Below are 23,581 nucleotides of genomic sequence, written 5' to 3'. Positions count from 1 at the left end.
TTAGAGAGTGGGAAGGCAGTGACTGTTTATTTTTCAGTGATTGATTATTACATTAGGACTTTTTGTTTGTTTGTTTTAAGTGATAGGGAATTGCTCAGTGGTTATCTCATATCAACCTTGGGAAACAATTCAAGTGTTGCTTATGATGTACAGGGGTGTAAGTAAAAAACAACCTAGATCAAGTTAATCTTGCCCAATAAGCTAAATTAAATTTTGTATGTATGCCTAACTGGTTTTGTTGGCTCAGGGAATTTTCAGGGCTTGTCACTATTCATATTTTTTTTATTTTAACAGCCCCAATCTTCATCTGCCCCATTCTTCTACCTTCTCTATTAGGGGATGGCATGATATTCATGCAGAATTAAGAGTTGTGATAAATCTTTCATGAGGTTAAATGACTGGTTGCTTGAGTTTGGAAAAATGGAAATAAAAAATCAGCAAAAACAAGAAAGATCTTTGATCTTAACTTCATCACCTTTAGTTAAGTAGGACTCTCCTTGGAGTTTAAAAGCTTTCCTAACTGTAATAAAACCCATGAATTAAAAAGTAGATCTTTTTCTCTTTTCTTGTTTGGAAAGTGAGGTATAATTTTATGCATTGTCAGTGCCGTCATGAAGTCAGTATATTTCCTCCAGTGGATACAATACATTCATTAATTGTGTTTATGTCTTTCAAAATCGTATGGAAACTACTATCTTGACATTTTGTTTTATAAAGGTCTTCGAAGCCTAATTTGGAAGCTATAGCCTCCCTCCTTCCCATTGTCTGTTATTGGTTATGATGTGACAATTAAATCACCAGTGAAGGGAGTAGTTAACTTATGTTGATGTTACATGAATGAAGGTTGTATGCATGTTTGCAAAACGGCAACTCGAAAACCCCTTGAAATTCCTCTTTGCCTCCTCTGTCTAACAAATTGTGAGCAGAGCAAATCGTTTAAGGAAAGAGTAAATACAAAACATTTATTTGACAGTTTATACCAAAACTTTAAAAATATCTATAGGGGAAGTGAATGAAGTTTCAACAGTTGTCCACTATTATCTTAACTATATATGATTCCTACCTCAATGTGGAAACATCAGTCTAAGTCAGGCAAATTTATGAGCAGTCAAGTTCAATTATCATTAGTTTAGTTTTGTGTTTTTGATTGTAGTAGTATTTTATTTATAACAACGTAATTTAACTAAGATCTATGGATTTATTTAAACTAACAAATGAGGGGCACCTGGGTGGCTCAGAGGGTTAAAGCCTCTGCCTTCGGCTCAGGTCATGATCCCAGGGTCCTGGGATCGAGCCCCACATCGGGCGCTCTGCTCAGCAGGGAGCCTGCTTCCTCCTCTCTCTCTCTGCCTGCCTCTCTGCCTACTTGTGATCTCTGTCAAATTAATAAATAAAATCTTAAAAAAAATAAATAAATAAAAAATAAACTAACAAATGATTGGCATGCCTGGCTGGCTAAGTCGGTAAAGCAAGTGACTCTTGATCTTGGGGTCATGAGTTTGAGCCCCACGTTACGCATGGAGTTTATTTAAGAAAAATGAATAAAATTTTTTAAAAAATGATAAACTAAGAAATGGTTACTTCCATTATAAACTGACATCTCATTACCTTAGTGATTTCTTTCTGAATTTAAATCTCTTTGATATTTGTCTTAGAAAGCATGTGTTCAGAATTTCCCTGCTGGGGAATCTATATCCCATGGTTATTTTCTGTGTTTCCTGAAGTATTTTTAAACTGTAGAGAATATATACTGCTGAGAAAACTTCATCACATATAAGAGTTAGTATCTGGAAGCTATTTTCTCTGTTGCCTGACAGGTTTTTTGTTGTTGTTGTTGTTGTTGTTTTAACTAAAGTAGCTAACAAAATGAAATGTAACAGGAAGAGAAGTTCCAGTTTTAATGGTACAGACTGTCCATAGGATTTCAGTGACAATTCCACTAGCTAATTAAACAGAGGCAAAGCATATACAGCATTAATATGAGCTGAAATTAAAAGGGTACAGACTTATCAGATCATTTATGACAGGATCCTTTGGGTTGCAAGTTAAGCTAAACTACCTGAAACAGGAGAGGAAACACTGTCCTTGGAAACTGGGAAATCTGAGAGTGATCTGGCCTTAGGTACAGCTCAGTGCTGTGTTCTTTGCTATCTACAGCATTCAGTGTTTCTTATATCATCACTTCTCTGCCCTTGTGTGGGTGTCAAGGTCCACTTTTCTTTCTGTAGAATTATAATTGTGCCAGATGTGTACCTATGGCCAAAGGGAATCATTGTTTGCTGTCAGGAGAACGTTCTTGCCCATGAGTAAAGCTAATCCAGAGTATAACGAAGTATATCAATTGGCTACCCTGTTACTTGCATTCCTGTTTAGGAAAGGTGAAGCTCATGTGAAATAAAAGAAAAAGCAAAGTTGTTGGGTTATTTGTTTTGTTTTTTTGTTTTGTTTTGTTTTGTTTTTTACCATTTTTTATTATGTTTAAGTATATAATTCAGTAGAGTCAACTATATTCACATTGTTTTACATCAAATCTCTAGAACTTTTCTTCTTGCAAAAACGAAACTCCATACCCATTACACAACTCTCCATTCACCATCTCCCCAGCCCCTGGAAACTATCATTCTTCTTTCTGTTTCTATGAGTCTGACTTCTTTAAGGACTTCATATAAGTGGACTCATAAACTTATACTTGCCTTTTTGTGACTAGCTAATTTCACTTAATATAATGTCCTCAAGGTTCACTGATGTTGTAGCATTTGACAGGATTTCAAAAGGAAAAGACGTGTTAAGGGTTTTTAAGTTACTTTAGAGGCTATCCAAGAACACAGATACCCCCAGGCAACTGAAATTCATGAAATAAACATAAAGTCTATGAGACTGACGATAGCAATTTTTTTAAAATTCAGATTCATTGAGAACATTGGGATTACCAAGGAAAAAAGGCAACATCACACCTGTGTCCTTTGGACTCCAACTTTTCATTACTTGCTGCTTTTAGTTCTTTGGGATGGGGATGCCTGGGTGGCTCAGTCAGTTAAGCATCTCCCTTTGGCTCGGATCATGACGCCAGGGTGCTAGGATCTAGTTCCTCATGGGGCTTCTTGCTCAATGGGAAGCCTGCTTCTCCCTCTCCCTTTGCCTGCCACTCCCCCTGCTTGTGCTGTCTCTCTCTCTCTTTCTCACCCTTTGTCTCAAATAAATATTTTTTTAAAAAAGTATTCTTTGGGGGTGAGTTCTTTAAAAAAAAGAGAGATGAGACAAAATACTTTATTTTAAATTTTTTGCTTGTCATTTTTTTAAAAGATTTATGTATTTTAGAGATGTAGAAGAGTCCTGAGCAGAATTCTGCACTGAGCCTGTCAAGGGGCTCAATTTTATGACCCCAAGATCATGGCCTGAGCCCAAACTGAGAGTCAGACATTCAACTGACTGTACCATCCAGGCGTCCCTGTATGTTATTTTTAATTAAACTTTTTATTTTGAGACAATTACTGATTTTTGTTCTTCTATTAAAAAAGGGGGGGGCGGCACTTGGGTGGCTCAGTCAGTTAAGCAACTGCCTTCCGCTCAGGTCATGATCCCAGAGTCCTGGGATCAAGTCCCACGTCAGGCTCCCAGCTCCATGGGGCGTCTGCTTCTCCCTCTGACCTCCCCTCTCATGCTATCTCACTCTGTCCCTCTCTCTCTCTCAAATAAGTAAATAAAATCTTAAAAAAAAAAAAAGTATTGCAAAGAAATCCCATGAACCCCTTAACCTGTTTGCCTAGTGGCAAAATCTTGCAAAAGTGTAGTTAAACAACACTACCAGGATATTGACTTTGATATAGTCCACTTATCTTATTCTGATTGCCCCAGTTTTCCTTGTATTTATTTTTGTGTGTGGGTATATGTGGGTAGGTGCATACACGTGCACTTAGTTCCATGCAACTTTATCACATGTTGGACATAGAAATTTTAGAGTTTGTGGATTAGATGTGGCTATTTCCAAGGTGCTATTATTTTTATAAATCTTAGTAGCAATAAGAGTTTATTTTACAGGGACGTCTGGGTGGCTCAGTTGGTTAAGCGGCTGCCTTCGGCTCAGGTCATGATCCCAACATTCTGGGATCGAGTCCCACATCGGGCTCCTTGCTCGGCAGGGAGCCTGCTTCTCCCTCTGCCTCTGCCTGCCATTCTATCTGCCTGTGCTCGCTCTCTCTCCCTCTCTCTGACAAATAAATAAAATCTTTAAAAAAAAAAAGTTTATTTTACGATCTCAATTCTATGTGATAAACATATATAGATGATATGAGGAAGGGGATCTCTTACCATACTTAAGCTAGATCTTTGCATTCAACAACTTATTCAAACTGCTTTAACATTTTTCTCATTCACTTTATAAACTATTAGATCAATATTTTTTCCCAAACTCATTTCTTCTCTTTAATATTTAGAATTAGGTACAGTTTTATTTTGTTTTGTTTTGTTTTTTAAGATTTTATTTTTAAGTAACAACTACACACAGTATAGGGCTCCTACTCACAACCCCAAGAGAAGAATAACATGCTCCACCAGCCGAGCCAGCCAGGCGCCCCAGGTACAGTTTTTCATTATGGCATTTTCACTAGAGAAATAGGAAATACTTAAGAACTTAACTATTAATATTTGAAGATAATAATGAACTATTAATATTTAAAGATAATAATGGAGGGAAAATAATAGTGTTAATTTGAAAATTCACTCTTGTGCCTATACCTTCATATTACTGGTTTTATAGAATAAAAGAAAGATCATTAGGCATTTGCTTTATGGGTAATAAGACTCCCCGTTTAGTTATGTAGTACTGTATAGCTAAATCATAGAGAATAAAATGAGCTTAAATATTTGCAAAGCAAATTACCCAACTGTTAGGTACACATTTACCATTATATTTTACAATACTTTAATGATTTATTATTTTTTGTTCACATTCATAAATTATTCTAATTTGCAGGCTGTACTTCCTAGAATAGAAACATCTTTTTTTTTCCTATAAATCCTCCTTAATCCCATATATAGAAAAGATTCAAAGAGAATTTTCTAAGTTAGAAGATCCTTTCTTTTAACAATAAATGAAGTAGTGTAAGGAGAACAAAAGAACCTGCACTAAATTGAAATATCTTCTTTACACAAACAAAGTAAGGACATTTTCTCCTTAATAGAGAATAATTGATGCAATTATTTTCTTGATAGAGAACATGAAAGCTGTTTATGAACAGGTTTCCAGTAATGGCATGGCCTCTCATTTGTCCTTCATTTCAACAAAGTCATCATAAAGAATTAAGCTTTTTAGTTTTAGATCATAATCTGAGGTCATATGATGGCTCCCCTGAGTATATTTTGAATTTTTTTTAAGGAAGGCTTAAGGCCATCCTCAATTGCTCACTTATTCAATACTAATAATAGTAAAAACTAAGTACAGTAATAACAATACGTATTATTATGACCCTTATTAGTAGCAGCTACTATATACTCGGTACTCTTCTAATTACTCTAATTTCTGTAATCCTTTGTAACTCTTTATTTCTATAACATTTTTTAAAATATTTATTTATTTGAGAGAAGGAGAGGGAGAGGAGAATGAGAGTGCAAGCGGGGGGAGGGGCTGAGGGAGGAGCAAGAGAGAGAGAGAGAGAGAGAGAATCTCAGGCAGACACCAAGCTGAGCACAGAGCCCCACACAGGACTCCATCCCAAGACCCTGAAATCACGACCTGAGCTGAAATCAAGAGTCAGATGTTTAACTGACTGAGCCGTCAAGGCCTCCCTCTATTCTACTTCTTTAAGCTTTCCTACTTTTTTTTTTTTTTTGAGATTTTATTTTTTTTAAGTCATCTCTTGACCCAACGTGGGTCTCAAACTCAGAACCCTGAGACCAAGAGTTGCATGCTTCAGTGACTGAACCAGCTGGGTGCCCCTAAGCTTTCCTACTTTACATCTTGTCTGTCCCCTTACTGAGCATTCCATGTCTCTTCTTTTCCTTTCATTCTGATATTGTTCTCATGTCTGTGATAGTTTATTTGTTAAGCTTTCTTTATTTCTTAGTTTTGTGAACTGACATTTCATCTCCCCATCACATCTTTGAGATATTTTGTTTCTACTTTGTTGTTTTCAAAGAAAGAGGACAGTGCTTCTTGTGTTTTTAAAACACTTGCTTAAATGTTACCCTCAGTTCCATGGCTTCTATTTTTCTCTGGGGCCAGAACAGGAGGGCAGAAGCTAGTTTTTCATGTGGTCGTTTTTTCTTATAGAAACTTTTTTTTAGAAAACTTACTTATTCATGGAAAAGTACTTTTCCCCTGGACAAGCTCTTCAACATGGACATATTCTGGCAGAGATGTTTGTCACGGTTCTAGGCTTGTTGATTTCAACAAAGAAAAGGCTTTGTTCCTTTCTACTGCTTCAGGTTAAACCCGATTTATGAAAAAATGGCCTAGCTACTTAATTCTTTGAGTTCTGTAGCTCTGCCTCTTCTTCTCTGAAACAAAACATTTCCATCACGGGTTTATTTAGCCCTCCAATACCACCTCAGCTCCTGTATCCATAGTTGTATACACAGAATAGGTTTTATACCCTACATGGTCAGGCCCTGTATTCTTCCTGGTAATTTCTGAGATCTGCTGTCCCTTGGGCCCTTTTGCCCCTGACATTGCTCTGCTTGGCCTTTTGTCCCCACTTGCTTCCAGATGACCCTGCTCAACCTCATCAGCTTTTGGAAAACATACACATATTTGGTGACTATGTATTATTCTGGCCTTTTTGTTTTTAAGGATGGAGTTTGCTCTATATTATTTTTAGCATTCCCTTTGTCTTTTAAAAAGAGTCCTGGGGCACCTGGGTAGCTCAGAGGGTTAAGCCTCTGCCTTTGGCTTGGGTCATGATCCCAGGGTCCTGGGATCGAGCCCCGAGTTGGGCTCTCCGCTCAGCAAGGAGCCTGCTTCCCCCTCTCTCTCTGCCTGCCTCTCTGCCTGCTTGTGATCTCTATCAAATAAATAAATAAACAAAATCTTTAAGAAGAGTCTTACATTGAGGTATAATTTACATTATACCAAAGTATCCCCTGTAAATATACAGTTTAGTAATACTGAGTAGATTTATACAGTTGTACAACAATTAACAAACCAGTTTTCAGAATTTTACATTGCCTTACAGGTTACTTTGTGATTGTTTGCAGTCAACCCCTTACTGTTTCTTTGGAGATTTAATTGCTGAAATGGAAGTCCTTTATTGACATGGCTATGATCATTCCAAAAGTTATCTGTGTTTTATTTTTATTACTAATAAATCTAAGGGGGAAATGGAAGTTTAATATAGTAGAAGACTAATAATAATGTATTTCTTGGCATCTGTTCTGCTCTCTGATTTTTGTAATAGATTTTTCTGTAGCTTCTTAGGGAATTTTCTTATCAGAGAGTGAGATTTGGGTGGAAACAGTTGAAGCACTGGGGTCTGTCAGGACATACTGATATTAATTGTTGCCGTGATTTTGTTGGTGTGAAATGATTTTTTCCCCTTCTGCTGTAAATCTCTGGAAGGAGCATGAAACCAATTGAAAGTTCTGTAAAGAAGTCCACCTATATTAGAGGTCCTGGATTATTTCAAACAAGCTAATATAATTTTGAAAGTAAATTTTATACCTTTTCTTAAAACAATTTTGCTACCTTCAAAACTTAGTGTGACAAGTCTCAAAAACTGGCTACCTAGTCTAGTTGTTGTTGTTGTTGTTGTTATCGCTTATATCTCACCTGACCCCTAGTTAAATCACTTAATCTTCATTAACCCCAGTTTCCTGAAATTTCCATAATAATTTATCTTCCTTTTAGTAAAATATTGTGCTCTCTTGGTAGGAGAAGATGCCTCAATGGCATGTTTGATACATTAAAGCACTTGAATGGATATAGTCAAATTGTAACTTTTTCCAAGCATTTCCAGAGATAAGCAAAAATGAAGCAAGCCAAGGAAGGGTGCCATTCTCCTTCTCTAAAAACTCCAAGCTAAAAAGAACAGCCTCAGGGAGAGATTGGCAAATCTTGGAACTGTTAACTTATATATGCCGTTATCATTTACTGAGTGTTTTCTATGTGCCAGACACAATGTTTAGCATTGTATATATATTTTTCTTGTAAAACAACATTTTAATATTCATATATACATTGTGGTAGCTGACATTTTTCCTTTTATAGATAAGGAGACTGAGATTTAGACAGATTGGCTATGAAATGGCTTGGAAATGGTAAACTGGTACTCAAATCCAGATCTGGCTGACTTTATAACCAGGCTCTTAAACATTCTCACATTTATGCTATATGGTTTGGACCTCCCTACATTTAAAAATAGGAAATTTGGATATGTTCTATGTTTCTTCATAGAAAACATGGCATAAATTCAAGACATTTTCATCATTACTATCATTACTATACTTCCTGGAATGTGTATGAATACACTGTTTTCAAGGATTGCCCCATGACTATTTGTAATATTAAGTTTATCAAATTTTGCAGTATTCATCATTTTAATAGCATTTAAAGAACAGTTTCTTATGAGCTTTGTTTCTAGCACTGCCCCCTTTTTCCTAGTACTGTAAAGCATGCCTAAAGAAAAAATAGTTTTGGGACACCTGGATTGCTCAGTCAGTTAAGTGTCTGCCTTCAACTCAGGTCATGATCCCAGGATCCTGGAATCAAGCTGCAGGTTGGGCTTCCCTGCTTAGCAGGGAATCTGCTTCTCCTCCCCTGTTTGTGCTTTCTCTCTCTCTCTCTCTGTCTATCTCTCAAGTAAAATTTTTTTTTCATTTTTTATTTATTTTTTATAAACATATATTTTTATCCCCGGGGTACAGGTCTGTGAATTGCCAGGTTTACACACTTCACAGCACTCACCATAGCACATACCCTCCCCAATGTCCATAACACCACCCTCCTTCTCCAAACCCCCCGTCCCCCCAGCAACCCTCAGTTTGTTTTATGAGATTAAGAGTCATTTATGGTTTGTCTCCCTCCCAATCCCATTTGTTTCATTTATTCTTCTCCTACCCCCTTAAGCCCCCATGTTGCAACTCCACTTCCTCATTTCAGGGAGATCATATGACAGTTGTCTTTCTCTGATTCACTTATTTCGCTAAGCATGATACCCTCTAGTTCCATCCATGTTGTCGCAAATGGCAAGATTTCTTTTGATGGCTGCATAGTATTCCATTGTGTAAAATCTTCTTTATCCATTCATCTATTGATGGACATCTAGGTTCTTTCCATAGTTTGGCTATTGTAGACATTGCTGCTGTAAACATTCCGGTGCACGTGCCCCGACAGCTTCCTGGGGGAATTCTACCAAATATTTAAAAAAGAACGAATTCCTATTCTCCTGAAACTGTTCCAAAAAATAGAAATGGAAGGAAAACTTCCAAACTCATTTTATGAGGCCAGCATCACCTTGATCCCAAAACCAGACGAAGATCCCATCAAAAAAAAAAAAAAAAAAATGTAAATCTTTTTTAAAGTATTTGACAGAGATCACAAGCAGGCAGAGAGGCAGGTGGAGAGAAAAGGGAAGACAGGCTTCCCATTGAGCTGAGAACCAGATGTGGGGCTCCATCCTAGGACCCTGGGATCATGACCTGAGCTGAAAGCAGAGGATTTAACCCACTGAGCCACCCAGATGCCTCAATAATTTTTTTTTTTTAAAGAAAGGTTATTTTCATTTAGCCAATACCTTTTTTTTTTTTTTTTTTTTTTTTTTTTTTTTTTTTAATTTTTTATTTTTTATAAACATATATTTTATCCCCAGGGGTACAGGTCTGTGAATCACCAGGTTTACACACTTCACAGCACTCACCAAATCACATACCCTCCCCAATGTCCATAATCCCACCCCCTTCTCCCCAAACCCCCTCCCCCCGGCAACCCTCAGTTTTACAGATTAAGAGTCACTTATGGTTTGTCTCCCTCCCAATCCCATCTTGTTTCATTTATACCCACTTAAGCCTCCATGTTGCATCACCACTTCCTCATATCAGGGAGATCATATGATAGTTGTCTTTCTCTGCTTGACTTATTTCGCTAAGCATGATACTAGCCAATACCTTTTACAGGTGATATAATTAGTAATTATATGTAATCAGAGATCTATTTTTTTACCTTCTTGCATAAGAAGAAATAAAAATTTATGGAAAATTATATAAAGTAAAATATTGAAAGCAATTTTAGTAAAAAATAATAATACCACAAAAATGGAGATATACCAGCTCACTGCAGATTGTGGATTTAATTAGATTTATCATTAAACAGAATTTTAAATAAAAATAAGCATACATTTTGAGAAAAAAATATTGGATGCAGTTGAACTACTGTGCTTTGAATCAAGTCCAAAATCTTTCTCTAAATATCTATTGTTATATTCTTCTGATAGTAATTTGAAAATCAGTATCTCAGTTGAAAAACCAGAGATAAAGAATCTGCTGTAGTACTGGTCTTACTCCTTTTAGGTCACCTTCTCTGGGAAAACTTTTGTGATTCTCCCTCCCTCTCTGTCTCTTTCTGTCTGTCTCTCTCGTCCCTCCTCCTCCCACTCCTCCTCCCACAAATCCATACATGTCTATGTACATACATATCAGGAAAACCTACCTGACTCTACATACATATTTATCACAATTTCAAAAGAAAACCTTCTACTAATTGGAGTATAACACACAAACATATCTGAAGCAATAGTTCAATGAATGTTCATAAACCAAATGTGTAGATGTCACCATGATCTCCATCAACAAATAGAACATTAGCAGCACTCTAGATCTCCCCACCTACCTTCTTGAATTTTTAATACTATTCTAACAGTGAATAACATAGGTTAGCTTCATTTGTTTCTGAATTCCTCGTAAATAGAATCAAACAAAATGTATTCTTTTGTATATGTCTTGTTTCATTGTGAGATTTCTCCACGTTGTTATAATAGTCATTTATTTTAACTAATGTGTTATTTGTTATTGTATGAATATGGGACATTTGTTTATCTATGCTACTCTTGATACACACTTGGGTTGCTTTTAGTCAGGTGTATTTTGAATAATGCTGCTTTGAAAACTCTTATATATATACTTGAGGTGTATGTATGGATATTTTTATGTTGGGTATATGTCTAAGAGTAGAAATCCTGAGTCATAGGGAATGTATTGGTCATTTTAGTTATAAATTTACCAAAGTGCTTGAACCAAGTTACATCCTCATCACTCATTTGTGAGAGTTCCAAATCCTGGCAGTGTATCATCAATGTGTTTAGTTTTGGCATTCTTATAGGTCTGTAATGTTATCACATTATGACTGCAAATCGCATTACCCTGATAATGAATGACCAACAGAATGCTTTTGTGTGTTTATTGGGAATTTGCATAATCTCTTTTGTGAAGTGCCCATTCAGGTTTTTTGGTTTGTTTTGGTTTTTTTCCCCCATTTCAGCTGGATTTGTCCTTCCTCCTCACTAATTTGTATAGGTTCATTGCATATTCTAGTTATTAGTCCTTTTTGGTATGATCTGATAAAAATATCTTCTCCCACTCTGTAGTTTACCTTTTATAATCTTCTAGTGGTGTTTTTGAGGAACCGTTATTAATTTTAATATAGTTCATCAGTCTGTTTTTATGGTTGGTATCTTGTGTCATGTTTAAGAATTCTATACCTAATGAAAAGGCATGCAGGTATTTTCTTATGTTAACTTTTAGAAAGCTTATTTTATTTTTGTACCTTTTATATTTATCAAAATCCATCTGGAATTGATTTGGTGGGGGGGGGCGTAGAGGGTCAGTTTTGACTTTTTTCCACATGAATATCTTTACTGACCTTGCATTGTTGATGGAAAAGACCTACCCTTTCTCCACTCCCCAATGTCTTATGTGTCATAAACCAAGTGATGTCTAAGTTGTGTGTGGGTTTATTTATCATTTTTACTTGCTTTGGATATATATTCTTAAATTTGCAATATTCTTTTCCTCCTTATCAGTATACCTTCAGATATTTCATGTTGCTACTGATGCTGGTAGTTCTCCTTTTCTTCTTCCTCCTCCTTTTCCACTGGTACTTCTCTTGAATGGGTGTGATGCAGGTTTCTTTACTGACAGAGAAGGAATAGTCAGCTGGCAGTTTGTAGTGTGATCTCATAGCTTTACATTTTTTCTTCATTTTCTTTCTACCTGAAGTAGTGAACTTGTTCTGGACTAGTAGCCAAACCTTCTGGCTCCTAAGAATGTTAAGCATGTCTAATTTAGGACATGATCCTTTAGTTCAGTAATGTAGATCAATATAATTTCTGTTATACCTTACATTGACAAGAACTTACTCTGTATAGATGATATATCAGAATGCTCAATAAAACTTACATCTTCTCTGGGTCTTGTATTGCCATTCCAAGCAACAGGGCATGGGGTTTACTCCTTAGGATGACCCTTCTATTTTGGGAAACCTGTGCTGTATCCACCCTGCCTCTCCCTCACAATGATTCCTTATGAGGTTTTGGGTATATTCAATTTTTACTTTTGTTGATATTTTGAATTGATTTCAAAAGGAATAGAGGAATAAAGTTCTAAACTTCAAAATACACAGCTGGTGGTTAGTATACAGCATTTGTTTATAACAGAAGGTTGATTTGCAGTATTTGAGCATATGAACCTGACATTTTAAAACTATTTTCGGGGACGCCTGGGTAGCTCAGTTGATTAAGCATATGCCTTTGGCTCAGGTCATGATCCCGGGGTCCTCAGATCTGGCCCCACATTGGGCTCTCTGCTCAGTGGGGAGCCTGCTTCTCCCTCTCCCTCTGCCTGCTGCTCTGCCTGCTCATGCTCACTTGCTCGCTCTCTCTCTCTGTCAAATAATAAACAAACAAAATCTTTAAAAAATGATTTTAATGTCATTTAAATATAAATTTTACAAGTCACTTTTGTTAGGAAATACCACATAACTAATTTCTATTAAATATTTTGATTTAAATGTTTTCACTTATTGCTTTCTTTCTTCTTAAATTTATTCTAACATCTTGATTCCCTTTCCTTTTCAGATGCAACAACTGTTCCATGAGAATTATGAACATAATCGGAAGGGTTATATCCAAGACCTTCACAATAGCAAAATCCATGCAGCGATAACTCTTCACCCCAACAAAAGGCCTGCCTACCAATACAGGCTTCATAATTATATGCTCAGCCGCAAGATTTCTGAACTCCGCTACCGCACCATCCAGCTCCACCGGGAGAGTGCTTTGATGAGCAAGCTCAGTAACAGTGAGGTGAGTAAAGAGGACCAGCAGCTGGGAGTGATGCCGTCTTTCAACCACTTCCAGCCCCGGGAGAGAGATGAAGTGATAGAATGGGAGTTCCTGACGGGCAAACTCCTTTACTCAGCATCTGAGAACCAGCCTCCTCGACAGAACATCAACAGCATCCTAAGAACAGCCCTGGACGACACGGTCCTGCAGGTGATGGAGATGATCAATGAAAATGCCAAGAGCAGGGGACGGCTCATTGACTTCAAGGAAATTCAATATGGCTACCGCAGGGTTGATCCCATGCATGGGGTAGAGTACATTTTGGATTTACTCCTCTTATATAAAAGACACAAGGGGAGGAAACTAACTGTGCCAGTGAGACGTCATGCTTATCTTCAGCAGTTGTTCAGCAGGCCTTTCTTCAGAGAAACCGAAGAACTAGATGTCAATAGTCTTGTGGAGAGTATTAACAGTGACACTCAGTCATTCTCCTTTATATCTAATTCTTTAAAGATACTATCTTCTTTTCAAGGTCCCAAAGAAATGGGAGGGCACAATGAAAAGAAAATACACATTCTTGTTCCTCTCATTGGAAGGTATGACATTTTCTTAAGGTTCATGGACAACTTTGAAAAAACTTGTCTTATTCCAAAGCAGAATGTAAAGCTGGTCATCACCCTTTTCAGTAGGGATTCTGGCCAAGATTCCAGCAAGCATATCGAGCTGATAAAAGAATATCAGAACAACTACCCTAAAGCAGAAATTACTTTGATCCCCATGAAGGGAGAGTTTTCCAGAGGTCTCGGTCTTGAAATGGCTTCTTCCCAGTTTGACAATGATACTTTGCTGCTATTTTGTGATGTTGACTTGATCTTCAGAGGAGACTTTCTCCAACGGTGTAGAGATAATACAATTCAGGGACAACAGGTATACTACCCTATCATCTTTAGCCAGTATGACCCAAAGGTAACCAATGGAGGAAATCCTCCCACTGATGATGACTTTGTCTTCTCAAAGAAGACTGGATTTTGGAGAGACTATGGGTATGGAATTACCTGTATTTATAAAAGTGATCTTCTGGGTGCAGGTGGATTTGATACCTCAATACAAGGCTGGGGACTGGAAGATGTCGATCTCTACAATAAAGTCATTCTATCTGGCTTAAGGCCTTTCAGAAGCCAAGAAGTGGGAGTGGTGCATATTTTCCATCCAGTTCATTGTGACCCTAACTTGGATCCTAAGCAGTATAAGATGTGCTTAGGATCTAAGGCAAGTACTTTTGCGTCCACCATGCAACTGGCTGAACTCTGGTTGGAAAAACATTTGGGTGTCAGGTACAATCGAACTCTCTCCTGACAGTCCAGGCAACACATATTGCCTTTTTCAAGGGGAGTTTACCTCATTGTTGGTTGTTGTTATTTTTATTTTATTATTGTTATTTTTATTATTATAATTATTATTGTTATAATTTTATTTTGTTATCCTGGTCTTAAACTACTCTTGGTTGTCTTCCAAAGGGTGTTTGTTGACCTCAAGCAAGAAAAGTCTGCAGTTCACTGATATTTCAGATTTCTACTGAAGTCAATTCTCTTTTACTTTTATATATCTTTATTTGAGATTGAGTTAAATTGTGGCAATCAAATGACTTTTGAAGTTCATTCCACATGAGAGACAGCTTAGAAGAATGTTCTCTTGGGGCTTAAAGATGCAATATCGACTTTTATTTTGTTTGTTAAATTCAATGTGATACAAATATTTACTGGTGAAAGGTACCACAAAAGTGCTTTATGCTTCCTATGGGGAAGGGACTCTGTAACATAAACTTGAGTTTTGTAATTTATACAAGGACTTAAATATATAGACAATAATTTTCTTCATCTTTAGAATTTTTAAAGTAAATGAACACTTATGATTGTATGTTTATTTTTTAAAAAAAAAGTTTTAAAAATTGAGGAGTTTTGTTCCACAAGCAACCGGTACTGGCTACCCTGGTCTTCTGACAATTATGTACTCCTCACAACTGTCTGCTATAAATGCGAATGAACTTTATTTTCTCAAGGAAATATGATTTAATTAAATATTCATGTACATTTTAGAAGCTTTATGAAACGATGTCCTTCATTTGCTGGCAAGAAGATAAAATATGACAGAACCTGGTTATTTATAATAAAACACAGGTATAACAGTAATCTTTTCCAAAAACCCTGAAAAGGTTGTGTTGTTTCCTTTCAGTCATATCTGATGTATTTCTTAGCAGTCATACTCACCAAATGTGCTTGCTACATAGACTGGAGAAGTTAATAAGGGATTATGGGCATACTGTTTGTATTATTATGCTTTAAATCCTGGCCTTTCACAACTGATTAAAATGAGTGGTTTCTTTATTCAATAATTTACATTCCAGGAGAAGCATTCTTCCTCAATCTCTTCAGCTTTGTGATCAAACTGAAGCAAGAACAGGACAGAAACTGCCTTTAATTTGGGTTAAGTTGGGTTTTCACAAAATGTAGCAGATTGTACATACTGTTCTGCACTTTGATTTTCTTTTTTCACACAATAGGACTAAAATTTGCTTCAAATTTTATTTGAAAGTTGTTGTAAATTGCTACCATTATTTGGAACTGATTGCCAGGAAACCATACAGCATTTGCCTTCGTGATGGTTTTATACAAGGTAATGGTCTCCTTTAGTGAGGACATTTGGGGAGCCTCAAAAAAAAAGAAAAAAAAATTGCTTAATGTTGTGACAAATGTGATGGCACTCTCCTTGACTATAACATATAATCTTAATAATGTCAAACTCATTAGAAAGGAATTGATGGCACTTTTAGACGTTAAAAATCTTGACAGGGCCAACAATTCAGAATTGATCTCTGCTCTAATATTTTTTTGGCCTTCATAAACCTTTGCTTTTTTCCTACATTATGTGGCTTACCTCTCTTAACAGTTTTTTTTTCCCCCTGAACAGTAAATATATTAACATGCAGTAAAAATAGTCATTTGGGAAGAGCTACTGCAAAGTAATAATTATTAATGATTTCATTAACAAAGTAAAGAAATCAGGGGCTGCTCTTTCCTTTAACTTATGACAGCTGAAAAACAGCCCAAGTCTTGAGGCAACCACCTGGGGATGAAGTGGCATTCTCTAATACTTGTGAAATTATACTAATGAAACAAGGAAATGCAGAAAGCTCCTCTGAACTTAATTACTTACCTGCATACTGTCCTAAAATTAATGAAAGTTCATTTAAATTGTATTTTGTAATTTTGTATTAAGTTTTCCTATCATTTTGTTTCAGGCACTGCAATATTTCCTGACTGAAACTTTATTGGAATTATACTAGTGAAATTAAGAGTGTTTTCCTATCTGTTCAGTGTCTATTATTTAAAATCCCTGTAAGGCTGAAGGGTAATACAACACAAATGCAACCTGAAGCCATCTAGATGTATGTTCCTGCCATTACCTTATTTGGAAACCTGTGGGTGTTCTGTTTAAGTGTTACTCCAGTAATAATTCCATCTTACTGATCATGCTTCTCTCTGCTCACTACCATCCTGTGCATTTTACTTGCATTGTCCTTTTAAATGTAATCCTCACAACAGCTCTCAGAATATTGATATTATTTTCTTTGTTCCACAGACGTGGAAACTGAGGCCATGAACGATGAAGTCACATGTCCCAAGTTCACACTCTTGGCACAAGATTTCAGTTAACTGTTACCGAATTGGAAGCACCTGCGTTTCCACCCTAGCCTAAGGCCTCTCTGTTGTTGGGGTGTTGTAGTAGACAATGGGCAAAGGTCTAGCTGACCCCATGAACTTGTATGATACACCGCTCAGCTTACTTCTGCTGTATGCTTGTTCTGGGCTGTGCTCAGTTTGCTGATGTTTTGCTCAGTAAAAGCGTCTTCAGCCTTTTAATTTCAGTCTTCCATCCCTTTGCTAGCAGTGTTGTTGGGGAAAGATTTCTTCTATCTGCTTGCTCACCAGTTGCTGGACATCTGCTATCAGAAAATACACTCAGCATTCCTGTTGTCAGCAGCAGTCCTTACCTTTGTGCTTTCAGCCAGCCGAGAACAGAAGCTGTCCACAATTGCTTGACTATGTCATTTGACCCATACAGACCTGGCATAAAGCAACTTTGTCAGCACTGGGATATTTCTGAATCTAAGAGTTGAAACCATAGTTGCCTATAAAATACCCAAGTGTGTGGACTGAGAGAATAACTTCTCACTGGAAAGGTGAACTATAAAGTTCCACTGTTTTTAACAGAAGAAAGCTGGAGTCTATCTCCAGTCAGCAGTTCCCGTTTCTGGGCTGCTCTGGTTTCCTCTGGTTGCATTTTCAGATTTGGCCTGGGCACTTCCTTCTTCCAGGAGGAGGACTCAGAAGATGAGGATCCTTTCTAATGACTCAGATTGCCCAGATGAGAAGCTATCATGCCACCAGGCCCGGGGAGCCCTCACCTGGTACTGCCTTGTCCTGGAGGTGATGGCCTAAGCTAGACTGGGACCTACAGAGAGAATGGTGTCTGCCCTCTTTTCCCTCTCTCCACCCAACAGAGAATATTTTTAAGCAAGTAAAATGTACCAAGCTGAGTCTCAAAGAGCAAGTAAAATAGTGATAGCTCTATCTTGGCCATGGGGATGAGATTTCTATAGGAGAAGGAAGGCATCCATGTGCTTGAATTCTGGGGCTGAGCTACCTTTCTTCCCTTATCACATGCTGCTTTCTGAGTCTCAGCAAGTCTCCTGCCTGTCATGGGAACCTGTGTTCCTACCCTAGCGATATCCCTAAAAGGGGACTGCTCATCATTTGGGGACCGGTGCACTGGAGCTCTCATTTGCGCCTGCTCATCAAAGGCACATGTCTTCAGGAAGTAGCCTGTGATTGTGGATGAGGCAAATGGCAAACACAGTGTCCTAAGGGACAGTAAAGGTATCTGTTACCACTTCGTAGTGCTGCTGACTATGGAGTCCTCATGGTTAGGATGATTAGCATCCTAATCACTGTCAAGCATACAGTGTGTGCTGAGTCCAGAAGCCTTCTAGATTGGAAGATCGGAAGGTTCCGAGCAGCAGTAGCAGTAGAAGCGGGAACAGATGCCAGTGCAGCTCTGCCTCTGTGTGCCCCCCAGGCTTGCTCCAGCACCAGCTGCACTGCCGACCTTGCTTTGACAGATGGTGGGGATGATGACACTTCCTTCAGCCGTAATTCGTGCCCCTAGGGGGCGACAGAGTCACATCTGCAGAGAGTAGCAAACCACCTGGCGCTGCAGTAGAGATGCCAGGATTTGCTGGTATAGTTGCCTTCAATTTGACATCCTGTTGTCTGTTTCACTCTTCCTTTCTCATGTCAGAAGCTGCCAAGGGCTGTGCCGTATGTAGAGTTCTGTTCCATGAGGGATTTTATTTCGCTCAAATTAAAGTGATCTGCAGTAGTCTTTAGGTCGATTTAGAAAGCTGAGAGATTTAGTTTTTCTTCATCATGCACAGGTGTACATTTTTGCTACTCTGTTACCAACTTCAGTCGTGATATGATCAGTTCTGATGGGATAGGTGAGTATAGGATTGGGAGGATAAAATATTACTTAAAATGGACCTATTATATAAAAAGAGAGTCTTCAACAGAAAAAAAAAAACACACTTTTTTCTTTTTGCTCACATGTAATGTTAACCAGTTAGCAAGTGTTTATTCAGAACCTCTTGGGAACAGTTCTCACAAGTAGAAACTCTAAGACTGAGATTAGGCATCACTGGAAAGCAGCCCTGTCCCTAGCTCAGGCCTCCTATAGAGTTGTTCAATTCCTGATCAGGTCTTCCCTAACTCCCATCCCCTCGATTCCCACAAACATCACATTTCCGTATTTTATCCATGTGGGGAGCAGCAAGTGTACATGCCAAATAGAATCTAAGGTCTGTAGGTGAATTGCAAATACAGAAATAGGAATATTCCCTGATTCTTGTGTCCTTTTTTTTTTAAGGTTTTATTTATTTATTTGACAGAGAGAGATCACAAGCAGGCAGAGAGGGGGAAGCAGGCTCCCTGCTGAGTGGAGAGCCTGATGTGGGGCTTGATCCCAGGAGCCTGAGATCATGACCTGAGCCAAAGGCAGAGGTTTAACCCACTGAGCCACCCAGGTGCCCTTGATTCTTGTGTCTTGATTCTGGCATCAGCCAGATGAGGTCAACTTGACATTAGCCAAAAACAGCTCAAAGCCAGAAGTTCATATACAAGTGAAAGTAAATACCACAACATATTAACTTTCTGTATCTAATCTGTCAGCTCTTCTGTCACCACAATCAGCTTCCTGTATATTTCACCTTCCCTCCTATACCCACCAAAGTGGCCCCATCACCTATTTTTAAAAAGAGAATCTTGGTAGGTGGTAAGTAAAATTCTAGAGGCATAATACCAGGAAAATGAGGGGTGAGGGGGTGGGAAAGCAGTGCATTGTGTAGCCATTGAATTATTTTCTTTCTCACTTGCCTCCTAGTTTTCATGCCATTCTAACTAACATACTAATAACCTGCTTTTCTTTTTAAATATTTTTCTTTACTTTCTGGATCAGTGGGTTCTTCCTTATCTCCCCAACTTAGGGACGACTTGATACAATATATAATCTTTAAACCACAAATTCCTAGTATTGGTTTTGAGAAGTTACATTGTATAAATCAAGAACTTGAAGGCTGAAGTTAACACAAATTTTTCAACTCTTCTTCAATAGCAGCCCTGGTGTATTTAAAGTCTGCTGGAATTCATTTCTCCTCCTTTTTAGCCAATTGGAATCTCAGGGGCAAGAATTTTACAAAGCCCCTTGCACATTTGGACTAGAAAATGAAAGAAGAGAACTTTGAAATGCTTTGATCCCCTCCACGTGCTTCTCATTTCTCAATTAATCTGTTCAACATTAAATTCAGGTTTGTGCTTTAATGGAAACAATATAGTATCAAAATATTTACTGAGCTAATTACTCAGTTAAAAGAAGAGAGATTTTGTGAATAAATCTTAATGTGTATTTTAAGAAAATATTTTGCTTTTGCAAACTACTTTTACAATGAATATATCAATTTGTGAATATTCTATAGTATTTTTCTGGTAATTCATTATTATATAGAAATTAAGAATATGAATGATTATATGATTGCTAGCTACCAGTATGCTTCCCCACTATCAATAATGTTCATATTTTCATATTCTATGTAAGACCAGCAGAATTCTTTTAAGAAGGCTAAGACATAGAGAGAACTCAGAAGGGAAGGAATTACTGCTCACACTCCCCATCCTTTCTTTTACCCCTGCTCCGTAGGCAATGTGCAGTTGATTTAAAAAAGGGTCCCTTTGCCTCCAAACACCTTTGCATTTATCACTTCATACAGGAATTCATTTTAATAAGAAAGGGAGAAGTCAAAGTGATTTGTCTGTGTTATTTTACTCATTATTATGAGAGCAGCATAGTCCTATTCATTACTCTGCACTGTTACCTGGGAAACTGTATCTCCTTTGGGCTTCACCATCTCTGAAGTGGGTACCATTACCCCCATTTTACAGGTGCGCAAAATGGCTTCAGAGAGATTCACTGTGTACACATAGTTTTTGGAAAACTAGAAATTGCTTTAGAAATGTCCAGATTCACCTTTGTTTTAAAATAATATCTAAGGATATTTAGTCTCCATTTGGATAAGATTCTGCACTGACTTTTGAAGACCCAAGTTGTGGCTTTTTGAGTTAGTATATCATAAACTCAAAAAATAAGCAGAATTTTGCTTATGTATTCACTTCGTTGTTACTTCTCTTCTTAAAACTCCCAAGTTTTCTAAGCTTGTTTAGAATAAAACCTACACTCCATACTTTGGAGCACGACAGCTGGCTGCCGCTGACCTGCCTCTTGCCAGCCCCCTCTCTCCTCACTCACACCCTACTACATTCTGTTCCCATCAGGCTGGCCTCTGCTCAGTTCTTTAAGCCTGCCAAACTCGCTCCCACACTAAGGACTCTTTCCTGCTTGTCCCCCTGCCCTTGGGAAACTTGTCTTCGCCATCTTCTCATGGTTGCCTCCCTTGTCGTACTTCAGGTCTCACCACAGAGGTCCTCTCTGGAAGTTTCCTAACCACCAGTCTTAAATAGCAACCTCTGCCATCCCCTCCGTGTTATGTTCCTTGAACTCTCTGTTTATCATCATCATCATCATCACTCTGATAAAGTCTTTCGTATACCTTTGTCCGGTAGATTCTGTTTTTGTGAATCTGGTATTTTCATGATTTACTTTTGTATCAACCTCTCTCCTTGTCCCCTTCCTCTCTAAATAATACACTCCAGAAGAGCAAGGGCCATCACTGTCTTGCTCACTGCTCTAGAAGAGTGCCTGGCTGAAGTCCTGCTCTGGCTCAGGGATCTCAGTGCTGGGAGCAGGACCCTGACTTAGAGAACATCTCTTCCATTGACTGCTCAGGTTCCTCTCCATTCCCATCTTCTCCACACCTCTAGTTCCTCTTCTTCCCTATTGCACCTTTTTCACTTATTTTAGCTCTTCGGATTTCTAGCTTCATTGTATTCAATGTCATGCATCATTTTATCTCTTTTACTCCTCTACCCATCCAGCAGTAACTTTTTCATTTTTTAGCATAAACTGAGTATTTGTTAAATACTAAGCAATATGTGGGGAGGGAGATACCTCCCTCCTCATCATAGCAAAATATAAAAAAACAAACAAACAAACAAAAACAAAAAAACAAGTTTAAAAGGGTTCTTCAGGATATCGGCAAGGGTCCCGCTGCTTATTTCTTTCTTCCACTTCTGCACAGTTGTGACTATGCTTTCCATTAAAGGTTGTTTTTATTTCTAGGTGATGGAAGTAAACCCTGTGTCTGGGTAACATTGTGCTATCACCTAATCCGTGCTCTCAAATCTTTCCTATGTCTGAAGTTTCAGATCAAAGACTTTAATTTAAGAGAATATACACTTCTGAGAAATCTGAACAACTCTGTGGTCCATCAGTGACCCTTGTGAACTCAGCACTCTACCTTATCAAGGGGTTTTGAGCAGATTTTGAGATCAATTGATCTGTGTTAACAAATCCTACTAGGCACAGAATTCCAGTGACTCCTCAAACAAAGAAAACAGTGCTGCATAATTTACAAAGGCATATTGGCTGGCCTCATATTTTCTCAATATCCAAAACCTTTCTAGAAGCAAAATTCAGGAAAAAGAGGTGTCTGGTAAGCACAGGTTCGGAGTTAATGAAAACAGATGATGACTTTAAGCCATATCGCCATCAAGCTCTGGGGTCTGAGAGGCAAAGGAATAAACCAAGAGCCTCCCTCGACCACAAGCCTTTAGCCTAGGCGGCTGTACTCACCCTTCCACTGGTACAGGAAATTGCAGGCCATTCATGCAATGCACGTTCCTATATTCCTGCTTCAGTAGTGGTACTGTTAGAATAAACTATCTAGTATCAGAGTATGTGTATGGCCGTTTATTAGAGAGAAAAATATTTTGGACTCTTCCACCTTCAGTACTTATTAAATTTTATTTTATAAAATATCAACTAGGTCAAACTAAAATCTTGCATTTTATGCAAAAGCATTTATTTTAAAAACCTGCATTCATGAGTGTGCATCAGTGACTACTGATCAGGCTAAAAAGATAGAAGAGAATAAAAATAATCAGAAGTTTGCAGTGCCCTAAACTCACTCCAGTTACACAGGCATTTTATTTTAACTCGATGATTTGAGTTAAAATAAAATTTGGCAGTCGTAATGGCAGTCACACCATTATGTGTGTGCTTTGCAACTAAAGTAGAGAGGCAGTACACGAAGGCAGCAGCTTTGACATGATTGGGAAAGTGGCTAGCCCCAGCTAATAACTAATGGTTAATTTATATGTTCTATGAATCACACATGTAAGTATAAATGAAAGAGAATTGGGTTTACAAAAAGCAAACTATTTTGAGATATGACTTTCACCTTGACCTTCCGTAACTCCAGACCAGCTCTGGCGTCTTAAGTGTCAGCAAGTAATTACCAAGCCGCTCAGAAAACTCCAGTCTGCCAGTCTCTCTGAAATGATGGAAGTACTGTAAAAAATGCCTCTTATCCTTCCTCCTATTCTAGCCACTGTGGAGATCATTATTCTTCTATCTCGACAACATGGCTTTGTGATGGATGTGTTAAATATGGTTAGATTACAAGTTATTTTATTTTGACTTCATCATCACATTGCATCTGTGAGGTTTGGGGATTGGTGCATAGTCCCAGAAACCATGCAAATTCAAACTATGTCTTAGGACAAACTACTCCTATGATTTACCTCTATTCA

The 23,581-nt window shown here is 37.9% G+C and overlaps 1 protein-coding gene across 1 annotated transcript in view; it reads left to right on the top strand.

Moving 5' to 3' along the window:
* Nucleotides 1–15,360, top strand: part of CHSY3 (chondroitin sulfate synthase 3) — a 285,522-nt gene extending 270,162 nt beyond the window's left edge. Inside the window, exon 3 of the mRNA XM_004737425.3 lies at nucleotides 13,059–15,360. Within this exon, the coding sequence (XP_004737482.1) occupies nucleotides 13,059–14,621 (1,563 nt within the window). The 3' untranslated portion in view covers nucleotides 14,622–15,360. The remainder of the gene's footprint in view (nucleotides 1–13,058) is intronic.
* The last annotated feature ends 8,221 nt before the right edge of the window (nucleotides 15,361–23,581 follow it).

Source organism: Mustela putorius, unplaced genomic scaffold (assembly GCF_011764305.1).
Source record: "Mustela putorius furo isolate JIRA1106 unplaced genomic scaffold, ASM1176430v1.1 tig00000145_pilon_pilon_pilon, whole genome shotgun sequence".
In the NCBI taxonomy this organism is placed as follows: Eukaryota; Metazoa; Chordata; class Mammalia; order Carnivora; family Mustelidae; genus Mustela; species Mustela putorius.
The sequence above is the reverse complement of the archived record's forward strand: the minus strand, read 5'-3'. Positions and strand labels throughout refer to the sequence as shown.